The sequence below is a fragment of the Mobula hypostoma genome, chromosome 20, assembly GCF_963921235.1.
Source record: "Mobula hypostoma chromosome 20, sMobHyp1.1, whole genome shotgun sequence".
Taxonomy (NCBI): Eukaryota; Metazoa; Chordata; class Chondrichthyes; order Myliobatiformes; family Myliobatidae; genus Mobula; species Mobula hypostoma.
The window spans coordinates 49329408-49356950 of record NC_086116.1 but is presented as its reverse complement, the minus strand read 5'-3'; the positions used below and the strand labels follow the sequence as shown (position 1 = coordinate 49356950).

The window sequence follows — 27543 nt, the reverse complement described above, 5'->3', positions numbered from 1 at the left end:
TAGTAAGGTGGTCAACTGGTTGGGTGTTAGATTGAGCTTTCCAAAGTCTGCACCACGACCTTATGAAAACTGTCTAGGCAATTGTGGAATCCCTGTGGGAGTCTGGTCCACGTATACTGTGGCCCACCCAGGGTGAAGGCAAATTGGTCTTGATACTCAGGTGCTAAAGGGAGCCCCCAAAATCCATTAGCGGTATCAAGAACTGAGAAAATGTTATGTTTTGGAGACAGGCCATTCACTTACAGAATGAGCTGCTAAAGGAGGTAGTTGAGTCAGGTACAATAAAAATATTAAAAAGACTCTTGGCATGGCAGATGGAGAGGGATGTGGGCCAAACGTGGGCAACTAGGGTGAGCTTAGATGGGCATCTTAGATGTCATAGGTGAGTTGGGATGAAGGGCCTGTTTCCATGCTGTATTACTCTGTTACCATGGAGGCTCGGTCTTCAATTAGAGATAGATGGTTGGATTTTTGGATATTAAAGGACAATAGAGATATTGGGTTGGTGTAGGAAAATGGTGATGAGGTTGTAGTCAGCCATGTTCATCATGAATGGCAAATCAGGCTGAAAGAGAAAGGTGGCCTACTCTTGTTCCTTATTAGTATGTTATTGAGAAAAGACGGTGCATAGACTTAGACCACAGGTCAGGCACGATCTTAGTCAATGGCAATGGCTAAGTGCCCTATTCCTGTCCCTATTTTCATCATCTATTTTGAACAACCCATTTAGCTGCAATATTTACAAAGGGCAACCAACTAGTTAAAAAGAATTATCTGTGGAAAAAAATATATTTTTAAATCCATTACATTAACACGAGAAGATAAAAATGTAGATGGTTCAGATTTGCAGAAACAGACAGTGAAGAGTTTACAAATAAGAGAAAATCTGCAGATGCGGGAAATCCGAGCAACACACAGCAAATGCTGAAGGAACTCAGCAGGCCAGGCAGCATCTATGGAAAAGAGTACAGTCGACGTTTCAGGCCGAGACCCTTCAGCAGGATTATTTACAGATTATTTTACCTATTTCCCACATTTGGAGCCAGCACAATTAATTGATATAATGTAGTTAACTTGAATATAATGAGTGTTGTCAGTATTGTGATGGTTTAGAAATTTCCATAAGTCATAAAGTTTATCTTCTCAGTAAAGAATTCTCAAATTGAACGTCTTGTTAGAGCACTTATGGTGCAATAGTTATAATCTTTCACATGCTTATCTCATAACTTTCCAGAAGAAGAAACAGCATGGTGGTTGAGAAGAATTTCAAAAATTATTCCAGGACATTTCTTTGTGTTGTGTTGCTCATAGTTTTATTCAAAGTAGGAGCACATTTGTATTTTTAAAGCACCTTTTGCACCCAAAGAAATATCAAAGAATTTCATCACCAAATAAATACTTTGGAAAAGTTGTCATAAGTATTCACATTTTTTTAAAACAGTATCTGATGTGTCGCCCCAGATCATAACAGGGGTTGGGTTGCAAACTAGTTATCAGTTTATAATCTCTTTGTGTTGCTATTTCTCTTTACCTCTGATGTTTCTCTTTTTTCCCCATTTGCTTTCAACTTCCTTTTACTTGTATTTTTTTCTTATGAAGGCGGTATGAGGTCCAGCATTAAGTATACCTTAGACTGTATCGGAGAAAATACATAGAAGGTGTGCTTGTTTTGAGTGGTGGCAGGAGTGCAAGAGAATAATAACTTCTTACTGCACAACTGTTGGAGTTTTTCATATACAGTATATACTACATCACATGCACACCGTGCATACCACACCATCGTCATAAACACATTGACTATATGTCACAGGCACCTTGTACAGAGAGCAGGCACGTGGCAATTACACCACAAAATTTCCCATAGCTATCACAGGTGCACATTTGCTCCACATATACCCTATACGTGCCATATGTCCACACACACATACACACTTATATCATACACCCTATATGTAGTGCCATATAACACCTGTACCATACACATTTCCTATTAACTCCAGGCACAAGCAGCCTGTACAAACACCACCTGCACCACATATACCCATTCACTCATATCACCTGCAGAACACATGCACACACACCTCCCTAAAAACTGTGGGTTTCAATTATATTATCTACAATGACACTAAAACATATGGCTGACATATTGTAAAAAATCAGTCAGCTTATTTAAAATGTGTTGCTTAAGACGCTTTCTTGGAACATGAAACCTCACACTCTGCTTCATTCACAAACACCAAAGACACCAAAGCATATGGTGACATGTTGCTGAGCACGGAAACATATTTTGGCTGCGTTGAGGGGCCTGTAGCTGGAGCTTTTCTGAGATTGGAGGCAAGCAGATTGAAGTGGTGAGTGAGATGTCACAAGAACTGTGTGACATCTAGCAAGCAACAAAAGAGTCATAGGTGGATAAACCTTTCTCTGTGTGCACGGGGCTGTTGGTGCTGAGCTGTGGAAAGTTACTACCAGTTTTAAAACACATTTGTAATTCAGCAAAGGTAATGGTATCCTAAAAAGAACATCTTGCACATTGCTGTGATCAGTCGTTTTTTTTATCCTAGCTGACTTTGCCAAATTAAACACTAAATTGAGAAAAAACATCTGGCGTCCTGACTGGATTCTCAGTTAACAGTCTGCTTAGCCTCCACAATTTAAAAAACCTCATACTTTGCAGAAACAAAGTTACCATGTGGCAGGTGGAATGTGATGTTGTGACCTTAACCCATCACAGTGGGGACCTTTACTTTTATTAAAGCAATGAAATCTCAATTCTAAAGAGCTATCCAGTACGTGTACAAGAAATCATCAGTGCAAATGAGCCACTTAAATACAACAAGAAATACTCTGCAGGTCAGGCAATATATGTGCAAAGAGAAAAGAGGTTAATATTTCGGGATAGTGACTTTTTTTTGTCAGAGTTCCTTATTGACATTGTCTGATGCGCTTTCTGCTGTTACAGGGTTCATGTCTGATCAACCCTTTGGATCCCAGTTCATGTGCAGTGTTGTGGCATCGCACGTCAGCCACCTTCCACAGACCAACCTCAGCTTCGTCTGGATTGCTCCACCTGCGGGCACAGGCTGTGTGAACTTCATGTGAGTAAACCCTTGATGTTGTGTGTGCTAGAGAGGGCAAATTGGTAAACGTTGAAATGGCTTGACTGCAAGACTGATTCTGACACTAAATCATTAAGTTATAATTAGTTGCTCTATTTTCTGGGAGCCATACGAGGGGTGATTGGTATGTTCGTGGCCTAAGGTAGAAGGAGTCAATTTTAGAAAACCTTCGCACATTTATTTTTCAATATAGTCCCCTCCTACATTTACACACTTAGTCCAGCGGTCATGGAGCATACAGATCCCTTCTTTGTAGAAGTCGGAGTCTTGGACCTCCAGAAAGTGGTCCACAGCAGGAGTGATTGATAAGTTCATGGCCCAAGGTAGAAGGAGATGAGTTATTAACTTAAAAATTTCTGCATTGTCACTCAAACAGTTGAACTGTAGGTGCATGTAACGAGAGCTGTATAACTCATCTCCTTCTACCTTATATACACGCACATGCACACACACACACATATAATATGCATAGATATATATATATGCATATGTATGTATATATATGTATATGTGTGCGTGTATAATATATATATTGTGAGAGGAGAGAACAGAAGACATGACTACGTAATATTTTATTTGGTGAAGATAAAGTTATAAAATTGAGTTTAACGATAGGAAGAATAAAATTTTGCAATGCTTTAGAAAGGGGAAAAAAGATATTTCAATCGATTAAGGTAAAATTTTTTAAGGTAGAAAGACAAAGTATTAGGAGCTGATGGATGTAAATAAAGCCCAGTGTTTAAACTTGAAATGCCAGCTTGCTATTTTTGATTTAAAAACAAGATTACTTTGGGAATACTCAGCAGGCCAGGTAGGATCTGTGGTGATGGAAACTGAATTAGCAAGTCCAAAAACCATTGATAAGTAGCTGAGGGTTTGATGGAGAAATGAAAGATTGTTGCAGAGTGCACAGCAGCTCGTTTCATCGTTTCATAGCCACCTATTTCTGCATAGAAGACAACATGAATGGTCAGTTTATCAGTGTGGTCTGTAAGTTTGACCTTAATTCATTCAGCCTGTGGACTAGGTGCAGCCAAAAGTCTGATGTGGTTGACAGGAGTGCGGGACTACTCAGCGACCACTGGGGGAGACCGCAGCTTCCTGGTGTGGATCAGAATCAGTGTGATACAGCTCGGTCATCGAGCTTCATTCTTCATTAGAGCTGAAAAAAAATTAGAAATAAGACAAGTTTCAACATATAGATAAGGTGGTGAGCTGGGGAATGCGATGAGTGGGAGAACAAAGCGAAGATCTGTGGCAGCATGGAGATTGAATATACATGTGGGGTAGGGAATGAAAAAAAAATGTGAAGAAGTGGATTACCAGAAGAGGTGTAAGTAAAAAAAAATATTGCTAGAAATGATCCAGCCTCTGAAGCAATTAGACAGCCATCATATCAAAATTGTGGTGGTACTTTAGCAGGGGAAGTCTATGAGGTTTAGCCTCCTTCCACAAAGTACTATATAAAAATGACACATTGTGATTAGATAGATGTTGAAGGATTACAACGGTTTGGTCAGCCACTGGCATTCACCTGTAGCTACTATTGAGAGGTGAACTATACAAATATGAATCATTTACCAAAAAGAGCTTCATTCAATTCTGTCTACAGGTGCTAGATACCGGTGGACGGGGCACTATATTTCCTGGAGTTTATGAATGCCCAGTGTACCTTCCAAGATGCTTTATACCCTCAGATTATAGCATTTGTCTTTGGGAGAGTTACTGGCAGCAGCAATGATCAGGAAAAAGAAAAGAAAAACAATTAACACAAAGCCTCATGAGAGCCTACATGCTATCAGCAGTATGCATATTCTTTGTTCGGAGCCCTAGTGTGGACTCAGCTTCACTCTTCATTGTATGGCAACTATGATAACCTTGGATAATTAGTTAAAATGCAGATTATTTACATTGTACAGTTAGACTCTGTAGAATGTTAGAAAATGCAAAAGGGTGCAAAATGATGCTCCTTCACCACAGCTCCCCACCCTATCTGAAGTCCATTCTGTTCTCCTCTCCTAAAGCACACTGCTCAAAAACTGTAGTCCGTTTCCAAGTCAAAGTGGAGTTTATTGTTATCCACACAAGAACGTACATGTAAACTCGCAGCCACATCACAGGCACAATTCTACAGATACATAACCTTCACAAATTAATCATAAATTATGCACAATTTTACAAGATTGCAACACAATTAGAATAGAACATTTTGAGCTGCTGACTCTCTCCACTGCTGATTCCCCAGTGCAGTCTGGCTCACGTTCACCCTCCCTCCCCTTTCCCGAAGTCGACAATCTGCTCTTCACTTTGCTGGCGTTGAGCAAGATGTTGTTCTTGCAGCACCACTCAACTTGGTGTGTCCTTTCTTGCTGACTCGCCGCCACCTGTGATTTGTCCAACAACAGGAGTGGTGTCAGCGAATCTGAAGATGGCACTGGTACTGTGTTCAGCTTTGTGTGTACAGAGAGTAGAACAAGGGCTAAGCATGCAGCCTTGAGATGCACCTGAGTGAGAAGGAGATGTCATCAATCCTCACCGACTGAGGTTTGCCAATGACAGGGTCAGGTATCAGTTACATACAGAGGTACAGGTCCTGAAGCTTGATGGTGAGTTTGGATGTCCTGTGCTAGTAGAGCACATTTGTCTTGACTTCATCAGGACCTGTGTGGATGATTATGTGTCTTCGAGAACGTACTGGACATACCCAAACCACAAGCCTTTGATCGGCTAGGAGATTCATAGTCTGCTGAGGGCTAGATCTGTGGCTCTCAAGACTGGTGATCCAGGATACAAGAGGTACAGGTACAACCTACGGAAGACTATTTTAAGGATGAGAAAACAAGCCTGATTGAGGTTAGAGATGGGATCGGATGCACGTGAACTCTGGCACCGTTTGCAGGCCATTTCCTCCTACCAAGTGAAACCTAATATCATGAATGGATGGGATACTTCGCTCCCAAATGACCTCAATACCTTTTCAGCACACTGTAAAAGGGAGAATAAAACTCCACCTGTGCAGCATCTGGTAACCCTGTGATCTCTGTCTCAGACGTTGACATCAAAACGTCTTTCAAGAGGGTGAACTCTTGTAAGGCATCAGGCCCTGATGGTGTACCTGGTAAGGCTCTGAAAACTTGTGCCAATCAACTGACAGGAGTGTTTAAGAACATCTTCAACCTTCCACTACTGCAGTCAGAAGTTCCCGTCTGCTTCAAAAGGATGATAGTCATACCAGTGCCGAGGAAGTGCAGGGTGAGCTGCCTCAACAACTATCGTTCGGTGACACTCACATCTACTGTGCTGAAGTGCTCTGAGAGATTAGTCATGCCTGGAACCAACACCTGCCAAAGCAAGGACCGAGACCCACTGCAGTTCGCCTATCACCATGATAGGTCTAGAGTAGATGCAATCTCACTGGCTTTCCTCAGCCGTGGATCACCTGGACAATAGTAATACCTATATCAGTCTGCTGTTTATTGACTAGCTCAGAGTTCAACACAATCATATCCTCTGGTCTAATCAACAAGCTCCGAAACCTGGGGCTCTGCACCTCCCTCTGCAACTAGATTCTTGATTTCCTCACTGGGAGGCCACAGTCTGTAAAGATCAGAAATAATATCCCCACCTCACTGATAATCAACGCTGGCGCACCTCAAGGATGTGTGCTTAGCGGTATGTGGTGACTTTAATAATAAATCCCTCGACTGTCTCTACACCCACGAGGGAGGGAACACCATCTATAAATTTGCCGATGATTCAACTATTGTTGGCAGAATTACAGATGGTGATGAGGAGGTGTACAGGAGTGAGATGGATCAACTGGTTGAGTGGTGTTGCAACAACAACCTTCCACTCATCTTCAGTAAGACCAAGGAACTGATAGTGGACTTCAGGAAAGGGAAAGCAAGGGAATACACCAGTCCTCACTCAGCAAGCAGTTTCAAGTTTCTGGGTGTCAATATCTCTGAGGATCTAGCTGGGGTCCGACATCACGCAGGACATGCCCCCTTCTTATCGCCACTGTCAATGAGGTACTGGAGCCTGAAGGCACGCATGCATGTTTCAGGAACAGATTCTTCCCCTCTGCCATCAGATTTCAGAATGGGCAGTGAAACCATGAACACTACCTCAGTACCTATTTAATTTTTTATATATATACTTTTTATTATAATGATAGTTTTATCACTATGTATTGCTGTTGCAAAGCAAAAAAATTCACGACGTACACTAGTGTTATGAAACCTGATTCTGAAGACATCATGGAGAAACAAACTATCACAGGGAATTCCAGTTAATAAATTTATTCTTCAGTATTTGCTTCTTTATGTATTTTCAAATCTTTTAAAATCCAAATCTGACATCACCTCTTTTGACCTTTTGGATTTAATTCAGCTTCCTTTTCTTTTTTTTTCAAAAAAACCAATCTGGTGTCTTGTCTCAGGGGCATGGTAGCATAGTGATTATATCACTGACTATTGGACTAGAGACAAATAAGGTCAAATCCCAATGCAAACAGTTTAGATAAATTAAAATGTATCTGGAGTAAATCATTTCAATAATGGTTGCCATGAAATGATCAGATTGTTGTTATCTTCCTATCTGGTCCACTAGCATCATCCCGGAAAGGGAATCCACCAGTTTTACCTTATTTAGTCTATCTATCATGGCATGCACAAGAATAGGACACAGACCATCTTCTAATTCCCAATAATCCATAAACATGTTTAAGGACAAATGTAATGTTTTGTCAATACCCTTGGCTATACATGATACCAGACCCACCTATTCAGTTTCTCTCTATTGCTCTCTGAATTGGTCTAGAAAGCGGAATTGGAACTGATCAGTGTATGTTGGTCTCGCTAGCCATGCCAACGTCCTAGACAGATAAAAAACAGCAATGCAAATTCATCAACTGGATTTTTCAATTTGACTGGGCCTTGTAACAGTCCCTGTAAACAAATGTACAATCAACATAATCACAATTGTATGTTAGATCCTCAATACAGGGAAAACAGCACAATGACGAATTCCACCGAAGTGAAAAAGAGCAATGAACCGAATTCTGGAGAGACTGGGACATATTACCTGTTCAGAGAGAAAACAAAATCTGCAGCTCAGGGGAGGATATTCAGTGTTCAGTCATTTATTTTAAATAGTTTCTCAACACCTAAAGCTTCCTGGCAGGTACTAAACAGTTTAGACGTTTAACAACAGAGAAAAAACAGTGAAGTACAGGAAAGTAACAAGAAGGGCTGCGTTATCTATGACAGACATGTTCACATCTCATGTTTTTTTTGTGTGTGAATAAGCTGTACATTCTCTTCAGACAGTTAGAGTACCTTAAATTTTTGTGAGTTATTTAATGTGCTGCAGCCATCACAGGGAGATATTTGGACTAAAGCCAGCCAAACAGTTTGATACTTTAAGTGTATTTTGTGGAAGATTAAAATAAATTGCTGTTGGTATTTTACAAAAACCACTCATTGACTATTTTTTAGTCCTTGAAACAGCTATCTATTGTGATAACTGTGCCAATTTAAACACTGCTTTCGTTATTAACTTGGACTCAAATTTTACAAAGTTAAAGGAAAAGTGAAAATATAATAATAACTCATCAAGCTATAAAACACTATCAGGGTCCTATAACCAATTTTCTTCATAAGATGGTGAAAGGAGCACATGCAGATATGCAGTGTAATTGCTATTTGTATCCACTGTTCATTCTTAAAGGAGATGTATTTACTCAAAAACACCATGTAACTTTCTCACCTATAACTACAGCATTATTCTTATTGATATTTTTTGTGGGGTGGGTGGGAATTGGACTGTCACTGACAAGACCAGCAATCACTTCTCATTTCTCTTTGCCCTTGAGTATGCTTCACAAGCAACTGCCATTCTTTTGCTGAAGGTACTTCCACTGTGCTGTTGGAAAGGATTTAGACACCGTGACAATGAAGAGCTGCCAATATGTGTCCAAGTCAGATTGGTGTGTGACTTAAAAGGTGTCTTGCTGGCAGTGGTATTCCCTGCTGCTCTTTGTTCTCCTTGGCGGAGGAGGTGTTAATTAAGTAACCCGGGCAAATGCAGTTCCTTTTGTAGATTGTACATACTACAGCCAGTGTGCACTGGTGGCAGAGCAAATTAATGTTTGAGGTGGTGATTGAGGTGCCTAATAGGTGGGCTGCTTTGACCCAGGTGGTGTTATAAAAGCTTCTTGAGAGCTTTTGGTGCTTTACTCATCCAGGCAAGTGGAAAGTGTTCCATCAAATTCTGACATATGCCTTGTAAATGATGGAAAGGGTTCAGGGTGTCGGTAATGTTATCCACTGCAGGTTATCTCACTTCTCATCTGTAACCAAGGCACCTGCGTGGCTGGTCCAGTTGAATTTCTGGTGAACAGAGATTGCCAGGATGTTACTGTGAGCGAGTTGGTGAAGGTAAGGCTATTAAATGTCAGCGGTAGGTGTCTAGGCTTTCTCTTGTTGGAGATGGCCATTGCCTGGCATTTCTTTGGCGTAAATGTTACTTACCCACACCTGAATGTCGTTGTTGACGTCAGAATTATCAGGGCTCTTTGCTGCCACTGTCATTCAAATGTTATCTTGAACCCAAGGCTGGCCATTCTCACCTACAGAATTAAGCACTTTCTAACAAGTTTGGCTAAGGTCTGGGAGGGAGTGGTCACGACAAAACACAAATTGGGCATCACTGAGTAGATGCTAGTTAATAGCCCCGTTGATAGCACATTCCATCCCTTTGCTGAAGGTTAGACTACTTAAGTGGCAATTAGCTAGATTGGATTCATCCTACTTTTTGAGTGGACCTGGGCAATTCTCCATATTGGCAGCTGGATAACAATATTGTAACTTTAATAGAACAGTTTGGTCCCAGAGCATAAGTCTTCAGTATTCCAAATGGTACGTGGTCTGGTCCTCTGGTCTTTGTTGTTTCCAACACTCTCAACCATTTGACAATACCATGTTAAGACACCTCCTGCATAAAAGAATTATGTTTTTGTAGAGTGTCCCAAAATGAACAACTTATCAGACCTTTTTTCTCTCGTGGCCAGAATGGATCTCTAATGTGGAAGGTGCATTAGTCCAGTGGGCTCATAATTGAGCCATTATCACTACCTCTCTGTTTAAGCAATGTGTTGAAACAGGAAATTACCTATTGAAAATGAAAATGCTCACAGAATATTCTGTTTTATGTAAGTAAAACCAATGCTGATTCCAGGCACGGCAGACCCCCTCCAAATTGGAGTGATATTTAATCTGCTGCTAACTCCAGTGATGTAAAGGGCTGTAGCAATAGGAAAACTATGGCAGCATGGTAACATAGCGATCAGCAAGACGCTATTCCAGCACCAGCTGAAGATCAGGATTCAATTCCTGCTGTTGCCTAGTAAGGAGTTTGTACATTCTCCTTTTGACCGCCTGGGTTTCTGCCTACATTCCAAAGACACATGACTAGCTTTAGTGAGCTGTGGGCATTCTATGTCGGTGCCAAAAGCACAGCGACACTTATGGCTGCCTAGCACAATCCTTGATTTGACACAAACAAATCATTTCACTGTATGTTTCGATGCACGTGTGAGAAATAAAGTTAATCTCTCATCTGGAAATGCACAGCTGTTTAAAACCTGTAAAACCAACTTCAATTTCTGCATACAGAACTGCTACAGATATTTGCGGATAGTCCATATGTGAGTAGTTGGTTTTCTGCTGCCACTTCAGTAATCAGTGCTCCGGAATCTCAGAATATGGTGATCTTTTACAGCAATATCTAGCTGCTTCCACTCTTGCATGCAGAGAAGCCCCTGTTCATCATTTCTCCAAAGGCCTCATTTACATTGCAGGGTCATCACCGAAGTCAGGGCTGTCATACAATAGTCAGATGAATTTTCTTCATCCATTTCAATCTTTCCAATGCAATCATCTTATTAAACTACTAAAATTAACTGTCCTTTCCTGAAGTGAAATAATTGTGTCATCTAAAAGCTGACACAGTAATCAAATAGCTGCAGTTGACACAGGTCTGTCTACCAAATGAAACATGCACCTCCCAATTTACTGGCAATGAGCTTACAGCATGTTGAGAATGGTTTTGCAATCACATGCCTGGACTTTGATTTCCAGCTAATTTTGTTTTCTTTTTTTTTGAGCATACACAGTAAAGATTCTGTAACAACTTTTTAGCCATAATTTTGGGATGAGAAAAATATTTTCCATGACAGTGCTAGTCAAGGCCAGGTGAAAAGAGAGACATCAGAAATTTTAAAAGATACTGCCAGCAATGTAAAGAAATGTCATGTCCTCGACCAGATAGAAATACAGGTGTGCTGCCATTGCGACTATTGGAGATATCCAGTAGTGCAATTCAAGAGAACTAATAGGAACATAGAACATTGAAATCTACAGCACATTACAGGCCCTTCGGCCCCACAATGTTGTGCTGACATGTAACCTACTCTGGAAACAGCCTAAAGTTCCCCTACTGCTACTGGAGATGTGGTGTAAAAAGTAGTTAGCTTTAAAATCATCCAAAATTTCAAAATTAAAATGATGAATAATGCAATGATCAAATAAAATAAATTATACATACTAAGTTAATCAGCAATTATGTATCTCACAGAGAAGATGAATGAGCTATAAGAACCGAGGAGAAATTATTCAAGAATACATTTTGACAAAAATGCCATTATAGTTCTAGTGAGGCAGTCATTGAATAATAAAATAAATCTTGGAGGCTTAGTATTTTGAATGTAGTGGTAACTTTTCTAAAACCGGACGTAGCAGGGTACCTCACCCAGTCAAATTACTGGATAGAAATTTTGAAAACAGACAGTATCTAGATTATGGCACCGCCCAAAAGGGGGCAATTGCACTGTGCTTTCAAGGGCAAGGGTGTTCACATCAAAATCATTCTCCTGACTGAATAATGCATAATAGATCAGCTCATGTTGGAATATGTGAATAAGGAAAGGAAATTAAATAAGGAATGAAATTGGAAATTGTTAGGGAAATGAATTCATACTCTATATTCAGTCGGACAACTTTCATAAGGCAACCCTATTGATTTATTGTTTGTTTAATTTTTTATTGTTTAGTTAAAGCTGTGAAGTCACAAGGTCTAAGGTTCGATTACCCCTGAAGATAGCTGGGCTGATGGTGATGTGGATTCAGGATGGTAGCACTACATTGCCCAATATATTACTGGAAAATCCATTGAGTGCAAAGTTGAATGTTGTGCGTGCACTTGTGATGGAATCTGCCTGTGTGTGGAGTCCAACAACAAACCCACAAGCATGGAGCAGAAGCACGTTAGCCTCAGCCCCAGGCAGCTGCCCAAGAAGAAAAACCTAGCCAGGTTATTTCTTTTGAATCTGTTAATAGCACAGAGAAAGCAGGAGCAATCTGCTCCCGTGCTTGATCAGAATGCAGTAACGTTAGCGCAGTGTGGATGGTGAAGCACTGAAATGCAGCTCTGATGCTGTGCCTATGTCCTTTGGAGGCAACAGATGATAGTTCTGATATTACTGCTAATCTCACTTAAAAATAAACTTGGGATTGAGCTCAATTTTATTAAATCATTGTGCTCTAAGTCGGGATATGCAGTACATACTGATTCAATCCTTTCAAGAACAGATCAAGCAGTAGACATTTATAATATTTATTTGGGAATATAGTACATTGTTCAAACCATTTTATTGTTCTGAAAGCTGAACATGAAAAAGCATTCAACTAGATGCTTTGTTAAATTTTGCATCAAGCTAGATGGAATGTCGCTCGGTGACTGCTGATGATAACTGGCACCTCTATTCTTCTGTTTGAAGCAGGCAGCTGTTGTGATTTATGTGCAAAATATGAAAAGGACAATTAAGTAAGATCAGCAAGGCTACAGGCAAGCAAATCCACTTAGTTTTCAATTGAATGCTTAGTCAGTTGGTAGAAATGCTTACCATAGACCATAGCAAATCACGATCATAAACAATTGAAATATTTAGAAATGTTGAAGTCTGCATATATTCTCAGAGAATTATCCATTTGTTGTATTACAGAGTTTAGTTTCCTTTGCTGGGTATCTCCTCCTTACACTCAGTCCTGATAAATAGTTACAGCCCAGAACATCGACTATTGCTTTGCCTCCACAGATGCTGCCTGGCTTCCTTCTGCAGTTGTTTTTGCATCAGGTCCCAGCATCTGCAGTTTGTTGTATCTCCATTAAGCTTCCCTTCCTTGTGTAGAAAGCAAAGTTACTGGTGTTTTCAGATGAGCAATTGCTAACTGAGGTTACATTAATCAGCCACGCTGCATTTTATTAGAATAATCACAATTAATATTTTCCTGTTATTTCCGCATTTCACAATTCTCCATTCCTTCAATTCTAGCCAAAAAACTCAGGATGCCAGGATGATGAATGTATTTATAATGACTCTGCTGGAAGAACAAGCGTATGGACAAATCACACACCTAACTGATCTAAGACACTAGAGACTCTGCAGATGCTGGAGATCTTGAGTGACACACACAAAATTCTGGAGGAACTCACTGAGTCAGGTAGCATCTATGTTTAGGGGAATAAATGATTTGGGCCAAGATCTTTCATCAGGACTGGAAAGAAAGGGGGCAGAAGCCAGAATAAGAGGGTGGGGGTGTGGTGATGGAGATGGAGTATAAGCTGTCAGGTGACAGGTGGGACCAGGTGAGGGGGAAAATTGGTGGGGGGAGATGAAGTAAGAAGCCAAAAGGTGACTGGTGGAAGATGTAAAGGCTGAAGAAGGACTCTAATAGGAGAGGGCGTCGGACCAGAGAATAAAGGGTAGGAGGAAGGGAACCAGAGGAAGGTGATGGACAGGTGAACAGAAGAAAAGGGGGTGAGAGGGTGATCAGAATCAGGAATGGAAATAAGAGGAGGGGATGACGGGGGTGTAATTTCCAGAAGTTGCAGAAACTCATGTTAGAGGCTACCCAGATGGAATGCGAGGTGTTGCTCATCCAACCTGAGTTTGGCCTCATTGTGGCAGTAGAGGAGGTCGTGGACAGACATGTCAGCATGGGAATGAGAAGTCAAATTGGAATGGGTACCCACTGGGAGATCCAGCCTTTTGTGGCATATGGAGCGGAGGAACTCGATGAATCTGTGTCTGAACTTGTGCCGGGTCTCACCAATGTGGAGGAAGCTGCACTGAGAGCAGTGGATGTAATAGATAACCCTGGCAGGCTCGTAGGTGGAATGTCACTCACCTGGAAGGATCTAATGAACGGTCTTGGCCAGAGAGATTATATAGAATCATTGCATCCCTTAACGTTTTGTTTACCATACTCTGAGTCCATGCCTATTTCCTTGTTATACTCAACCACAACAAAAACCACTTTAACTGATATTCTTTTTACATCTAACCTTACCTTTATCAGTCAAAGCATTGAGTTCAAAAGTCAGGATGCTACATTGCATCTTTGTAAAATTCTAGTTAGGCTCTGGATGGCTCTTGACGTGAGTTGGCAACAGCACATGATGAAAGTCGAGCTCTATGACGACCTACCAATGCTCACCACTAAAATCGAGGTGAGAAGATTGCAACTAGCGGGGCACTGTCTTCGCCACCCCGTGCTACCTGCCAGCCTAGTCATCATATGGGAGCCCAAGTATGGGAGGATGAACCCTAGGTGCCCTCCCAAGACTATGGTCAACATGCTCCTAGAAGACAGCGGTGCAGTTAATGTAGATGAACTGAAAACACTGATGAGGGAGAGGGAGAAGGAGAAGTGGAGAGTTCGTCATCGTGCCCGACGCTGGCCCCCTAGGCCTGAGTCGACGTAGTAGAAGTAGTGCATTTGGATTGTTGCATTTACATTTTGGTCCATTATAGGGAGGATGTGGAGGCTTTGGAGAGAGTGCAGAAGAGGTTTACAACGAGGTAGCACCTTGTATTTCTTCCCTCACTCTCCCCTCCCCCCACCCAACTTCTTACTCTGTCTTCTCCTCTTCACTTCCAGTCCTGGTGAAGGGTCTCGGCCCAAAATGTCGACTGTTTACTCTTTTCCAAAGATGGTGCCTGGCTTGCTGATTTCCTCCAGTATTTTGCGTGCAGTGCTTTGGATTTCCAGCATCTGCAGATTTTCTCATGTTTGAGGTTTACTACAAAGCTGTCTGAATTATAGGGCGACACACTCAAAATGCTGAAGCTCAGGCAGCATCTACAGAGAGAAATAGGTCCCGATAAAGCGGCTCAGCCTGAAACATTGACTGTTTATTTCCCTCCATTGATGCTGACTGACCTGCTGAGTTCTTCTAGCATTCTGTGTGCATTGCTCAAGATTTCCTTGTACTCAAGATAAGAGGATATGTGTTATTAGGAGAATCATTAAGTCATAGATCAATACAGCATGGATAAGGGTCCTTTAGCTCAATGAGACCAGAGAAACCACGATTCCCAACCATCTAGTCGCTATTTCCTGTGTTCAGCCCTTCCCCTAAAACTATACCCCTGAGTTTTGGACTCCCTTACCCTAGGGAAAAATTGTTACCATCCACCTTATCTAGGCATCTCATAAATTTAAACATTTCTATAAGATTGCCTCTCATTCTTCTAATCAAGACATAGCCTGGCCAAACTCCCCTGTAACTCCGACCCCTTCATCCTGGCAGTATCCTCTTAAATACTTCATGCAATTTAACCATGCCTTTCCACTAAGAGTGGGGAGTGCCAGCAGTTTAATGAACTTAGGTTGTTTTCCTTGGAGACGAAGAGGATGATGGGAGACCTGATAGAAGTTTATAAAATTAGGAAAGGCAAAAGTAGAGTAGACAGACGACATCTTTTACTCATGGTTGGAGTGTCTAATACTTGAGGTGGAAAGGGGTAAGTTCAAAGCTTAGAGACGTGCAAAGCTAGTCTACACAGATAGTAGTGGGCGCCTGGAATGTGCTGCCAGGAATGGTAATGGAGGCAAATAAAGTAGAGGCATTTAGGAGGCTCCTAATGTGTAGAGAAAGGAGGGATAATGGATATTGTCTAGGCAGAAGAGATTAGTTTTGTTAGGCAACTAATTGCTAGCTACTAGTTCAGTACAATATCATGGGCTGAAGGACCTATTCCTGTGCTGGGCTGTTTGAATATCACTGCAGGCAAAATCTAGAACATAAAAAACAGAAAGCTTGAATAACTTAAATCCATAAATTGTTATATTGCTACTTTTAATACTGGTTTTATGGCTGCCATGCGTCTGAGCTGCACTTTTGTACTGCTGGACATTGCTTGTACTGGCTGGTTACTTGATTTTATTTATTGTTTATTTATTTTATTTGTTGTTTTATAGCATTGAGTACGAGAGTTGCAAACTCATTTTCGCTGTATTGGTGCATAACAAATTGTACTATGCAATGACAATAAAGATATTTCATTTAATTTCACTTAGTAGGTTAAGCAGATTCTGTGGAGGCAAAAGGTTTAACCCACTGAGATCGATTGTTCTGTCTTTTTTTTGTTCTATCTATTGTTTTGTGGGCCAATAGGGTCCTTCTAATCTCTCATTTTACTTGCAACTGTTCAATATTTATCCACACCTTCCAATTCTTCACTGAAAATCCAAGAAAACAATGTACAGTGCTTGTGTACATTTCCTCGAAGCTGAAAACCTGAAGCCTAGAATCCTGTTCTTTTGTGGCCATCCTCCTTTACCACTTGATTGGGAGCTATCTTGTAAACAAATTTATTTCATACCTGTAAGGTTAAGGTTTGAACATCTATTTAAAGTTTATTAAAACCTGTAGCATAATATGGAAGGGAAGAAAGCAAGAGAAAGACAAATGATGATGGAGACAGCAGCCAGAGAACTGGTAATGAATACCAATGAATTGATCCACTTGACCCGAAACAGGAGTGTGTGGGCCATGGCAGTCAAAGCTCAAACTGAGCATGGCACCTGATGATGATGATGATTATGATGAGCATAATAGGGGGGGCATCACGGTAACAGCAATTAGTGTAACGTCCTTACGGCGGTGGTGACCCGGGTTCAATTCACGTTGCTGCCTATAAGGAATTTGTTGATTTATTATTGAGATATCAGCGCGGAACAAGCCCCTACAGCCCTTCGAACCACGCTGCCTAACAACCCCCAACTTAACCCCAGCCTAATCATGGGACAATTTACAATGACCAATTGACCCACCGGCCGGTACATCTTTGGACTGTGGGAGGAAACAGGAGCACCCGGAGGAAACCCATGCAATCATGGGGAGAAACTGTAAAGTCCTTATGTATTCCCCGTGACGGAAAGGGTTTCCTCTGGGTGCTCCAGTTTCCTCCCTACATTCCAAAGACGAAAGAGTCGGTAGGCTCGTTGGTCAAATGGGTGTAATTGGGTGCCGCAGGCTTGTTGGGCAGAAGATCCTGTTACCATGCTGTATCTCTAAATAAAAATGAAAACTTCACCCTGTTGGAAATCAGCAGCTGTTAAAAAGAGTTGTTTGAATGGAGAGCTGATCTGAATGCACATGTGCATGAATACTGTCCTGTCCTGGTCAAATTCAATAACTTGTTAAATGATGTGGATTGTATCAAGGATCTAGGTAATGCATTTAAGAGGATTCAGCAGGGAGTTTAAAATAAATCAAGAGAGATGGGAAGATGTAAGAATGGAAATGAAGCACAGGTGTTGAGTGATGAGTATCAAAGTCAGATTTATGTTTTCAATAAATATCCTTTCCTGAGATAGTGTGACATGATATATTACTATTTGCAGCCCTTTCCTACAATCAACTGCTGCAAGTAGCAGAATAATCAATACTAAATGTCAAACAGAAGTCTAGCTTCTTGTAAATGAATTTCACCTGAAGTATTGAATCACTTAGTTGGACAATTTCATGCCTCTTGTTTCTTGATTATTAAATACTGAGTTATTGGTCTGCAGCTAACAGGTTGAGATGTTTTAAAGCTTTGCATAAAGTTATTAATTCTTAAGAGCTGACAGTGCGATGGATTTACATTTGAGCAATTTGAATAATGTCAGTGATTAGAAATACATAAGCAGCTTCAGAGAGTATGTACCTCAGCTATGTGTTCATAGCCAGTATCAGCTTAAAAGTCTGGTGAGAGCCTTAATGAGTCTTAATAATCAGCTGGAGTTCAACAATATCAATTTGTAACAATAGCCCTTACTTCTTTCAAATCTGCTTATCCTACAGCATCTCCTTTAGGCCATTCTTTAAAGGTCTTTTAGGGTCAGCAACTTTAAATTTCTCAGTGTTATCATTTTAGGGGATCTCTTCTGAGTCTCACACATAAATGCCATTATGAGGAAAGCATGACAGCGCCTCTACTTTCTTAGAAGTTTGCAAAACTTTGACATGTCATCCAAAACTTTGACAAACTTCTATTGATGTGTGTTGGATAGTGTATTGATCACAGCTTGGTGTGGAAACACCGATACCCTTGAATGGAAAAACCTTCAAAAACCTCCAATCCATCTACATCAGGAGTTCCCAACCTTTTTTATGTCATGCATAAATACCATTAAGCAAGGGGTCTGTGAACCCCAGGTTGGGAACCCCTGATCTATATGGAGAACTGCTGCAGAAGACAGCATCCATCATTAAGGACCTACAGCATCCAGGCATGCTCTCTTCTCCTGGTGTGCCATCAGGACCCACACCACCAGGTTCAGGAACAGTTAATACTCCTCAACCATCAGGCTAATGAAGCAGAGAGGATACCCTCACTCAACATCACTTGCCCATCACTAAACTGTTCCCACAACCTATGGACTCACTTTCAAGGACTCTTTATCTCATATTCTTGATGTTTAGTGCTGATTCATTTGTTTTTCGTATTGCTATTTCTTTTTGAATTTACACAGTTTGTTGCCTTTTGCACATTGGTTACTCGTCCATCTTTTTGGGTGCGGTCTTTGATTGATTCTATTATGTTTCTTGTATTACGATGGTTGCCCACAAGAAAACGAATTTCAGGGTTGTATATGGTGACATATATGTACTTTAATGATAAATTTACTTCGAACTTTCATTTTATATCCTTTTACTTTGCATTGCCATTCACTTTGTCGTTGAATTACAGCTGCCTTCCACCCTGTTACACACTTGGTCTTTCTTGTTCTTTCTTTCCCTCCACCAGTTTCCCATTTCTTATTTGAAAACTGTTACAATCTTAGCTCGTTACATCTGAAATAAAAGCTCACCCTCTTGACTTGCGTTTTTTTTTTGCTCCATGTATGCACCTGGAGAATTTCCACCGTTTCCTGCATTTATCCATGTGAGTTTGATTTCTTTGGTAGATCACAAATGTCTGAATCCATCCAGACATGTTTTTGGAGTGCCGAGGGAGTGCTGAATTATGGAGAAACAATGCTTTCTCATGAGCCATTGAATGGAGAGCATTCTTGGACGTTTCTTGCGTGATCTGGTCATCAATTTCAGCAAGTGGGTGTGCTGAACATGCTTCTGCTTTCAGCAGTGATACTGAAGTTGAGAAGGTTGAGAGCTTTCAGTTCCTAGGAGTGAACATCACCAATAGCCTATTCCCTTGTCTAACCACATAAGCCACCTTACCAATTTTTATTCAATGCACTCTAGATCCTCTCTAGATGTATCACGGCTTGGTTTGTTAACTGCTCTGCCTATGACCACAGGAAACTGCAAAGAGTAATGGACACCAGTCAGCACATCACAGAAACTAGCCTCCCTCCATGTACTCTATCTATACCTCTTGATGCCTCAGTAAAGCAGCCAGCATAATCAAAGAACCCACCCACATTCTCTCTTCTCCCCCCTCCCATCAGGCAAAAGAAAAAAAAAGGCCTGAAAGCCTGTACCACCAGGCTCAAGGACAACTTCTCTCCCACTGTAATAAGATTATCGAATGGCTCCCTTGTATGATATACAAGGAGGAGGAGAAGATGGCGGTGTGACGGCAGTGCGCACAGCCTCTCCAGTGAATGATATCTGTAATCTGTCAAGTAGGGGACCGTGCACAATTCTGATTTGATGGAGACAGACGTGAGAGTATGGAGGAACATCTGGAAAACTTCTGAAATGCCCGCTTCGCTGCTGCTGCTACTGTGTGGTAACCGGAATCTCCGGAGCAGAAGCCCCGAATCCTTGGCTTTGCTTGTTTCAGCGGCCGGAGCTAGGTCGAAGGCGCTCAGCAGAGGATGGCACTTGGGAGGCTGTATCAGGGTGGCTGGTCGGAGGCTCGAAGTTTTCGGACGGACGGACTCAGTGTCGGCTGTGATCAGCTGCTTCCAAGGTATCGGCAAGTTGACAGTGCTTGGAGGTTTATGGCAGGGAGTTTCTCTCTTTTGCCGCCTGTATCGGGTCTTGGGAGTCGATCGACTCAGGGAGTTTGAGACTTTTTTTACCGTGCCCATGGTTTGTTCTTCATCAAATTATGGTATTGCTTTGCACTGCTGTAAATATATGTTATAATTATGTGGTTCTGTCAGTGTTAGTCTTTGGTTTGTCCTGTTTTCTGTGATATCACTCTGGAGAAACATTGTATCATTTCTTAATGCATGTATGCATTTCTAAATGACAATAAAAGAGGACTGAGTGTTCTCATAATCTAATCTAATATAATGGTCTCCTAATCTCACAATCTCCCTCATTATGATCTGCACTACACTTTCTCTGTAGCTCAAACAAGAGAAAATCTGGCTGATGCTGGAAATCCAAAGCAACACACACAAGATGCTGGAGGAACTCAGCAGCCAGGCAGCATCTATGGAAAAATGTACAGTCAATGTTTCAGGCCCAGTCTCTTCATCAGAACTGGAAAGAAACAATGAGAAGTTCTCTGTAGCTGTAGAAGTTCTCTTCATTATGCATTCTGTTATTGGATTATCTTGCGTAATGAATTGATCTGTATGAACAATATGTATGGCAAGTTTTTCACTTGATACATGTAATAGTAATAAACTTATTCCAATTCCATTTATAGAGGTGGATATGATAGATCCCACAGCACCTTTTGAAGGGAACCAGAGTGTTTTCTCAACACTTCTAAAAAGCAATGTCGTTCATCTGCCTTATATTTCTGATGGAAACTTGTTTGATTTTATCCACTTTTGGCAAGAGTGTGCATAAATGGATTTTAATACAAGTGCAATACTAAAGGCATCCGTTAGTCTTGCGAGACCATGGATCTGCGCCTGGAAAGTCTTCACTCTCCAGGGCGCAGGCCTGGGCAAGGTTGTATGGAAGACCAGCAGTTGCCCACGCTGCAAGTCTCCCCTCTCCACGACACTAATGTTGTCCAAGGGAAGGGCATTAGGACCCATACAGCTTGGCACCAGTGTCGTCACAGAACAATGTGTGATTAAGTGCTTTGCTTAAGGACACAACACATTCGCTTGGCTGGGCCTCGAACTCACGACCTTCAGGTCGCTAGTCCATTGCCTTAACCACTTGGCCACATGCCCACACTGCAATACTAAACTTTACAAATTTAATACCACAGTTTCATTAGTATTGTACCATTTGTAACATTGGATGTTGCTCTTTTACTTTTTAAATCACAAAAACGTAAAACTAAATTTTTTAATAAATGTAATGTAGTGGTGTCTGATATGCATTGGATTTATCATGCCCACCATATGTGAATTATGTATTTAGAGTCACAGGTAACTTTTAAAGTGGATGTTAAAGTTGTTCCCCAACACCCATGTTGTGACTGAAGTTGGAATGTATCTGGATTGATAACAGATGGGTTATGACTGACTGAGAAAGTACTCATGTTATTAATGCAGCGAAATGTTAGTTCTACATTGTTGGATTGAATTAACTGGTACATATTAAGGAAAGGTTGGTTGTGTGCTGATGTTGCTGTGATGTCTCAAGATGCAGGTTCAGTGCTGTATTAAAGGAACTAGGAGGTGCTGGAAGGAGAAGTTGATGGCCAGCTTACTGTTGTGACTGTCATCAAAGTCACCAGGAGACACTGAAGCTGGTGCTATAGAAGTCTTCATTCCTGACAACAATCAGGCATCGTACGGGAGGCACTCTTGGAAGAAGAGACCTCCTGACCCAATATTACATCACATTTTATATGCTAAAGAACAAAGGTAACAACAGGACATTTCTATAGTTACAGTGCAGTAGTAATGCTTCCTTTCAGTTGCACATAATTTCAAACACCTAGATCTTCACACCAACACGCCCAAAATGAGTGTTAGTCACCTCTGTCTCTGAGATGCATGTCAGATGGGAGGATCCCGAAAGACCTGCTGTAAAGGGAACTGGCCTCTGGAAAGAGAGCACAAGGGCGGCCCCATCTTCGTTTCAAAGATGTTTGCAGACAGACATGAAGTCACTGAAAATGAACATCGAGAGGTGGGAGGACATCGCAAGCGATCGCTCTCACTGGAGGCTGGAACTACGTAGAGGTCTAAACAGAGGAGAAGAGAAGCTGAGGCTTGCTGCTGAAGAAAAGCGCACTCATCGGAAAAACAGCACCAAGACAACACTGGAGGACAGCGCCTTCAAGTGCAGTTGCTGCAGCCGAGACTGTCACTCCTGTGTGGGCCTCTACAGTCACAACAGACGCTGCTCTAACACAGACTGAAACAAGACTTTCCAGGCGCAGATCCATGGTCTCGCGAGACTGATGGATGCCACCACCACTCTGAGGTGCATTCATGCATATGCACACATCTCAGGTGTTTCCTGGTTTGCAACCAATCCCAGCCTGCAGCTCTCAGAAGACCATTGTTCTGAGTTGCATTTAAAATTCAATCTACAGTCCACATTCAGATCTGATAGTCCTGATGAAGGGTCTCGGCCTGAAACATCAATTAATTACCCTCTTCCATAGATGCTGCCTGGCCTGCTGAGTTCCTCTAGTATTTTGTGTGTGTTGCTTAAATTTCCAGCATCTGCAGATCTTCTCATCTTCAGATCTGAAGACTAGTTGCTGTTGAAATTAATATTTGCTATATACCATAACTCCAGAATACACCCTAACACTTACCACACACTAGTCAGTTTACCACACACCTATTACTGGGAGTAGCCTGTGCGTTTAGACACAACAGCCATTGGACTCTGTAACACCAAAAGAAAGACTTGCAGAATTAAAGAGATACAGCTATAATGAAAAGAGATGCTATCTATAAATGTTATAAATTACACAGAAGCCTGTACCTGATAAATAGCTTTTTGATTCTGCAACACAGTGCTCAGTGTTGCCTATCACAAGCAAAATTGATGATTTTTTTTTCCCTGTGCTGATCTTGACTGGGCTGGTGAATGTTAAAGAATGTACAGATGCTGATTGGCCCCAGAATTCCTGTGGAGTTATTCTGTTCCTGCGTGTGCAAGAGCCTAGACTGTGCAGAGGGCGGAATCCTATAATTTAGAACTTCACAGGTGTCACGAGAAATACAGTTTTTGATTAAATCATGAGATGTGACCTTGATGTGGATGCATTTGTAAATCCCAGTGTGCTAATATTAGCGATATTCCCCCACGTAGGCGCTGGTGGTTGTCAGTCAGATTTTCAATAATTCAAGTGTTGCCTGACAGTTTTTTTTTATCATCTCTTCAGTTTTATTTATTATTGAACATTTTAAGTCAAGAGTCCAGACACCACTTCAGATTAAAAAAAGAGTAGACAAGAAGGTGAAATGGTAAAGAAAAATGATTGGTAATGTTCCCTAAAGCAGTTTAACCTGTTTTCCTTATCCTTCATTTGAACATATGGTTTGGGTAAACACAAGTACTATTCAAGGCATTTGCCAAATATCTTAAAATAGATGAATGCAGTGCAAAGTGCAAATACTTTCAATTACCAGCAACAAAGTTATCAAAATTAATGGTTTTCTTTCTCCTTTTTAACAATTATCTACACTGTGACACCTCAGTGTTTGCTATGTAGATTGCTCATTCTTTATATGCACATGTAATAATGAATAATTTGGAGCTCTGTAAAGGCAATACAAGTTTAGGAAGTGATTAAAAGGGCATGCAGAGTCTTGAGAAGATTTATGAAGAAGTATGGGGTATAAAAGTAAGGAAGTTATGACAAACCCTGTCAAAACATACGTTCAATGACAGTTGAAGTATCGTGGAAAGAATGTGAAGAATATTGATTGAGGGGCCTCCGACGACTGAGGAACCGCAGGGAAGTGAATAGATCGGGCAAGCTGGGATTGTTCCCCTAGAAGAGGGATTTGACAGGTGTTCAAAATCATGAAGTGCCTGAAGAAAGTATTAAAGAAATGCAGTCCCATCAGTGGAAGTCTGAAAACCTATGGACAACATATTTAAGGAGATTAGCAAAAGAGCTCATTGCTTCAACACATGGAAGAAACAGATACAACTGTACTTTTCAAACAATAATAGGATCAGAAAAATAATTCAGAACTATGGAGAAAGATGTGTGTAGTGGAACTGAGCTGATGAGAAACAAGCAGGGCCTTAGTGGACTAAATGTGTTCTTTCAGCTGTTCTGTAAGCCAAATTTCCATGAGAAATGATGCGATGAATGAAACGGGTCTATAAGTGAGAACTGTACTACCTGCTGGCTTGCATGGTGGTGATTAATATATCGAATCTCTACAGGCATCTAGTTTAAAATTTGCCAAAACATTTTTCTTTAGGTAGCTTCAAGGATATCAATTCACAATGTCCCAATCTTGAGATTAAATATGCCATTACAAGCATCTTGCCAGTGCTAGGTTTGCTAGGCTGTTCCTTTATATTTCGATGGTTAATCTTCATTTGCGTCGTTAGTCATTTACTTTCCTTCTATTGCATTGAGTATCAGCCATGCTGAAAATGTATCAGCATCGGTTTTGTCCATGGGTGGTCAGACACAAACATCAGTAGGTGTAAAATGAGTAGTTTTCAAAATTCCCTGACTTCAAGGATGATACAAGTGAAGAGATAGAGGACTATGTAAAGTAAAGGCATCCGTTAGTCTTCCGAAACCATGGACCTGCGCCTGAAAAGTCTTCACTCTCCAGGGCGCAGGCCTGGCCAAGGTTGTATGGAAGACCGGCAGTTGCCCATGCTGCAAGTCTCCCCTCTCTACACCACCGATGTTGTCCAAGGGAATGGCACTAGAGCCGATACAGCTTGGCACCGGTGTCGTCGCAGAGCAATGTGTGGTTCAGTACCTTGCTCAAGGACACAACACGCTGCCTCGGCTGGGGCTCGAACTCACGACCTTTAGGTAGCTAGTCCAATGCCTTAACCACTTGGCCACGTGCCCACGATAGAGGACTATGTAGAGCATATGAAATCTTGCTTAATGATGCTTCAATATAATAAATCCGAGAGTCGTGATTTGAATTATGATATCAGATTAGGAATTAATCAACTTGGGTGAAATTGGTACTTATACATTTTCTCTCTTATTTTATAAGGGCCACAGCTACACAGAGGGGCCAAATCATATTCAAGGATGCACTGGCTCAACAGTTGTGCGAGCAGGGAGGTAAGAGTAAACAGATCACTCTCTCTGTAATTCCTTTGTTTATTTGTCCCTCCCCAATAATCTTGCTTCTGGCAGTAATCCCTGCCAACCAGAAGAAGTGCTACACCTTCCCATTCACCTCCTCCCTCACCTTCATTCAGGACCCCAAACAGCCCTTCCCTGAGGCAACACTTAACCTGCAGATCTGTTGGGGTCATCTACCATATCCGGTGCTCCCCTACATCGGCGAGACCTGAGGTAGATTGGGGGCACCGCTTTTGTCGAGCACCTTAACTCTATCCACAAAAAGCAGGATTTCCCGGTGGCCAATCATTTTAATTCCAGTCCCCATCCCCATTCCGACATGGTGGTCCATAGCCTCCTCTACTGCCATGATGAGGAAATCTCAGCTTGAAGAAGCAACACTTCATGTTCCGTCTGAGTAGCCTCCAGCCTAATGGCATAAACATAAATTTCTCCAACATCTGGTAATTATTCTCCCTCATCCCTTCTCCCTTTTTCCACTCCCTATTCTTGTTATCCTCTCACCCACTTCTCTTCTCCTCACTTGCCTATCATCTCCCTCTGGTTTTTTTCCTCCATCCCCTCATTCTATGGTCCGGTGTCCTCTCCTATTAGAGTCCTCCTTCTCCAACACTTTACATCTTCCACCTACCACCTCCTAGCTTCTTACTTAATCCCCCACAAGTTCCTCTGTAAATTAAAGAACAAGTGAACCTCAGCACATCTGCGTCAGCTATGCCTCTTTGCAATAAGAATCACTTTAGATTAAGTTACCCACAAGGTGACATGCTAAGCATTGGGAGGTATGTCGGGTCTCGCCAATGTAAGGGAGCACCAGATACAGTAGATGACCCCAACAGATCTGCAAGTGAAGTGTTGCCTTGCCTGGAAGGACTGTTTGGAGCCCTGAATGGAGATGAATGGGCAGGTGTACCACTTCTTCTGGAGATTTTTGGCCATAAGAAAATCAAACGTAATGAGTTACCATTAAGCTATTAACTGACACACAGATGTCAGCTGCTAAAATCCAGCCGCTACTAAGAGTAGGAACAATTCCAAATAGGTCCAAATAACCTTTAGTAGAAATGGTTTATTGTTTACGGTGATCTTGCCAAGATGTTACTGGAAGGCAAGTCTCTAGGATTCATTGTGACACTCACCATTGGGTCTTAGAACCTTGACTTTTGGTAGGGATGGATAGCTAACCATGATAAATTCAGCTCATAGGTAAACCATGGATTTCTAAGCTGTCTAATATACATGTTGGAGGGTTTGCACAGATGCTGGAAAACCACTTACTTAGTTGATCTCTCAAAAAAAAATCTCATAAAACTAAGGAGCTTACAGGCAGAAATATCGAAAGACATGTTACCTATAAAGAGTACCTCCCTGTGTAAATGACTAGAAATGGCTTCCAGGTACAATGCCAAATCTGAAACTGGTGAGATTGGACTACAATGATGGTAAAATGAGATAATCAATGTGGATATCTTGGTGCGGCAGAGTGGCGTAGTGGTTAGCACAACGCTTTACAGTACAGGTGACCCGGGTTCAATTCCTGCCACTGCCTGTAAGGAATTTGCACGTTCTCCCACAGACATACCGGTTGGTAGGTTAATTGGTCATTGTAAATTGTCTTGTGATTAGGCTTGGATTAAATCAGGGGATTGCTGGGTGTCGTGGTTCAAAGGGCTGGAAGGGCCAATTCCTTGCTGTACCTCAATAAATAAATAAACACAACTCACTCAAAATAATAAATGATTATAACTGTTTTTAATTGTTGTCAGAGCATCATACCACACAGAACAATGCACTCACTATATCTGCACCAACTGCCATTTACAAATCCTACGATAATCTCATTTTTACTTCAGGAGGTTAAAAAACAAGCCAACAACAACCCCTCCCCCCCACCACCCCGCATGCAGCCCCCATCCTACTACTGTACAATTTACAGTAGCC

General features: G+C 41.4%; 1 protein-coding gene across 1 annotated transcript in view; it reads left to right on the top strand.

Annotated features, from left to right (window-relative positions):
• reln (reelin) overlaps window positions 1–27543 on the top strand; it is a 329082-nt gene that overhangs the window by 73457 nt on the left and 228082 nt on the right. The window contains exons 4-5 of the mRNA XM_063072853.1: window positions 2963–3098; window positions 25508–25578. Coding sequence (XP_062928923.1) covers window positions 2963–3098; window positions 25508–25578 — 207 coding nt within the window. The remainder of the gene's footprint in view (window positions 1–2962; window positions 3099–25507; window positions 25579–27543) is intronic.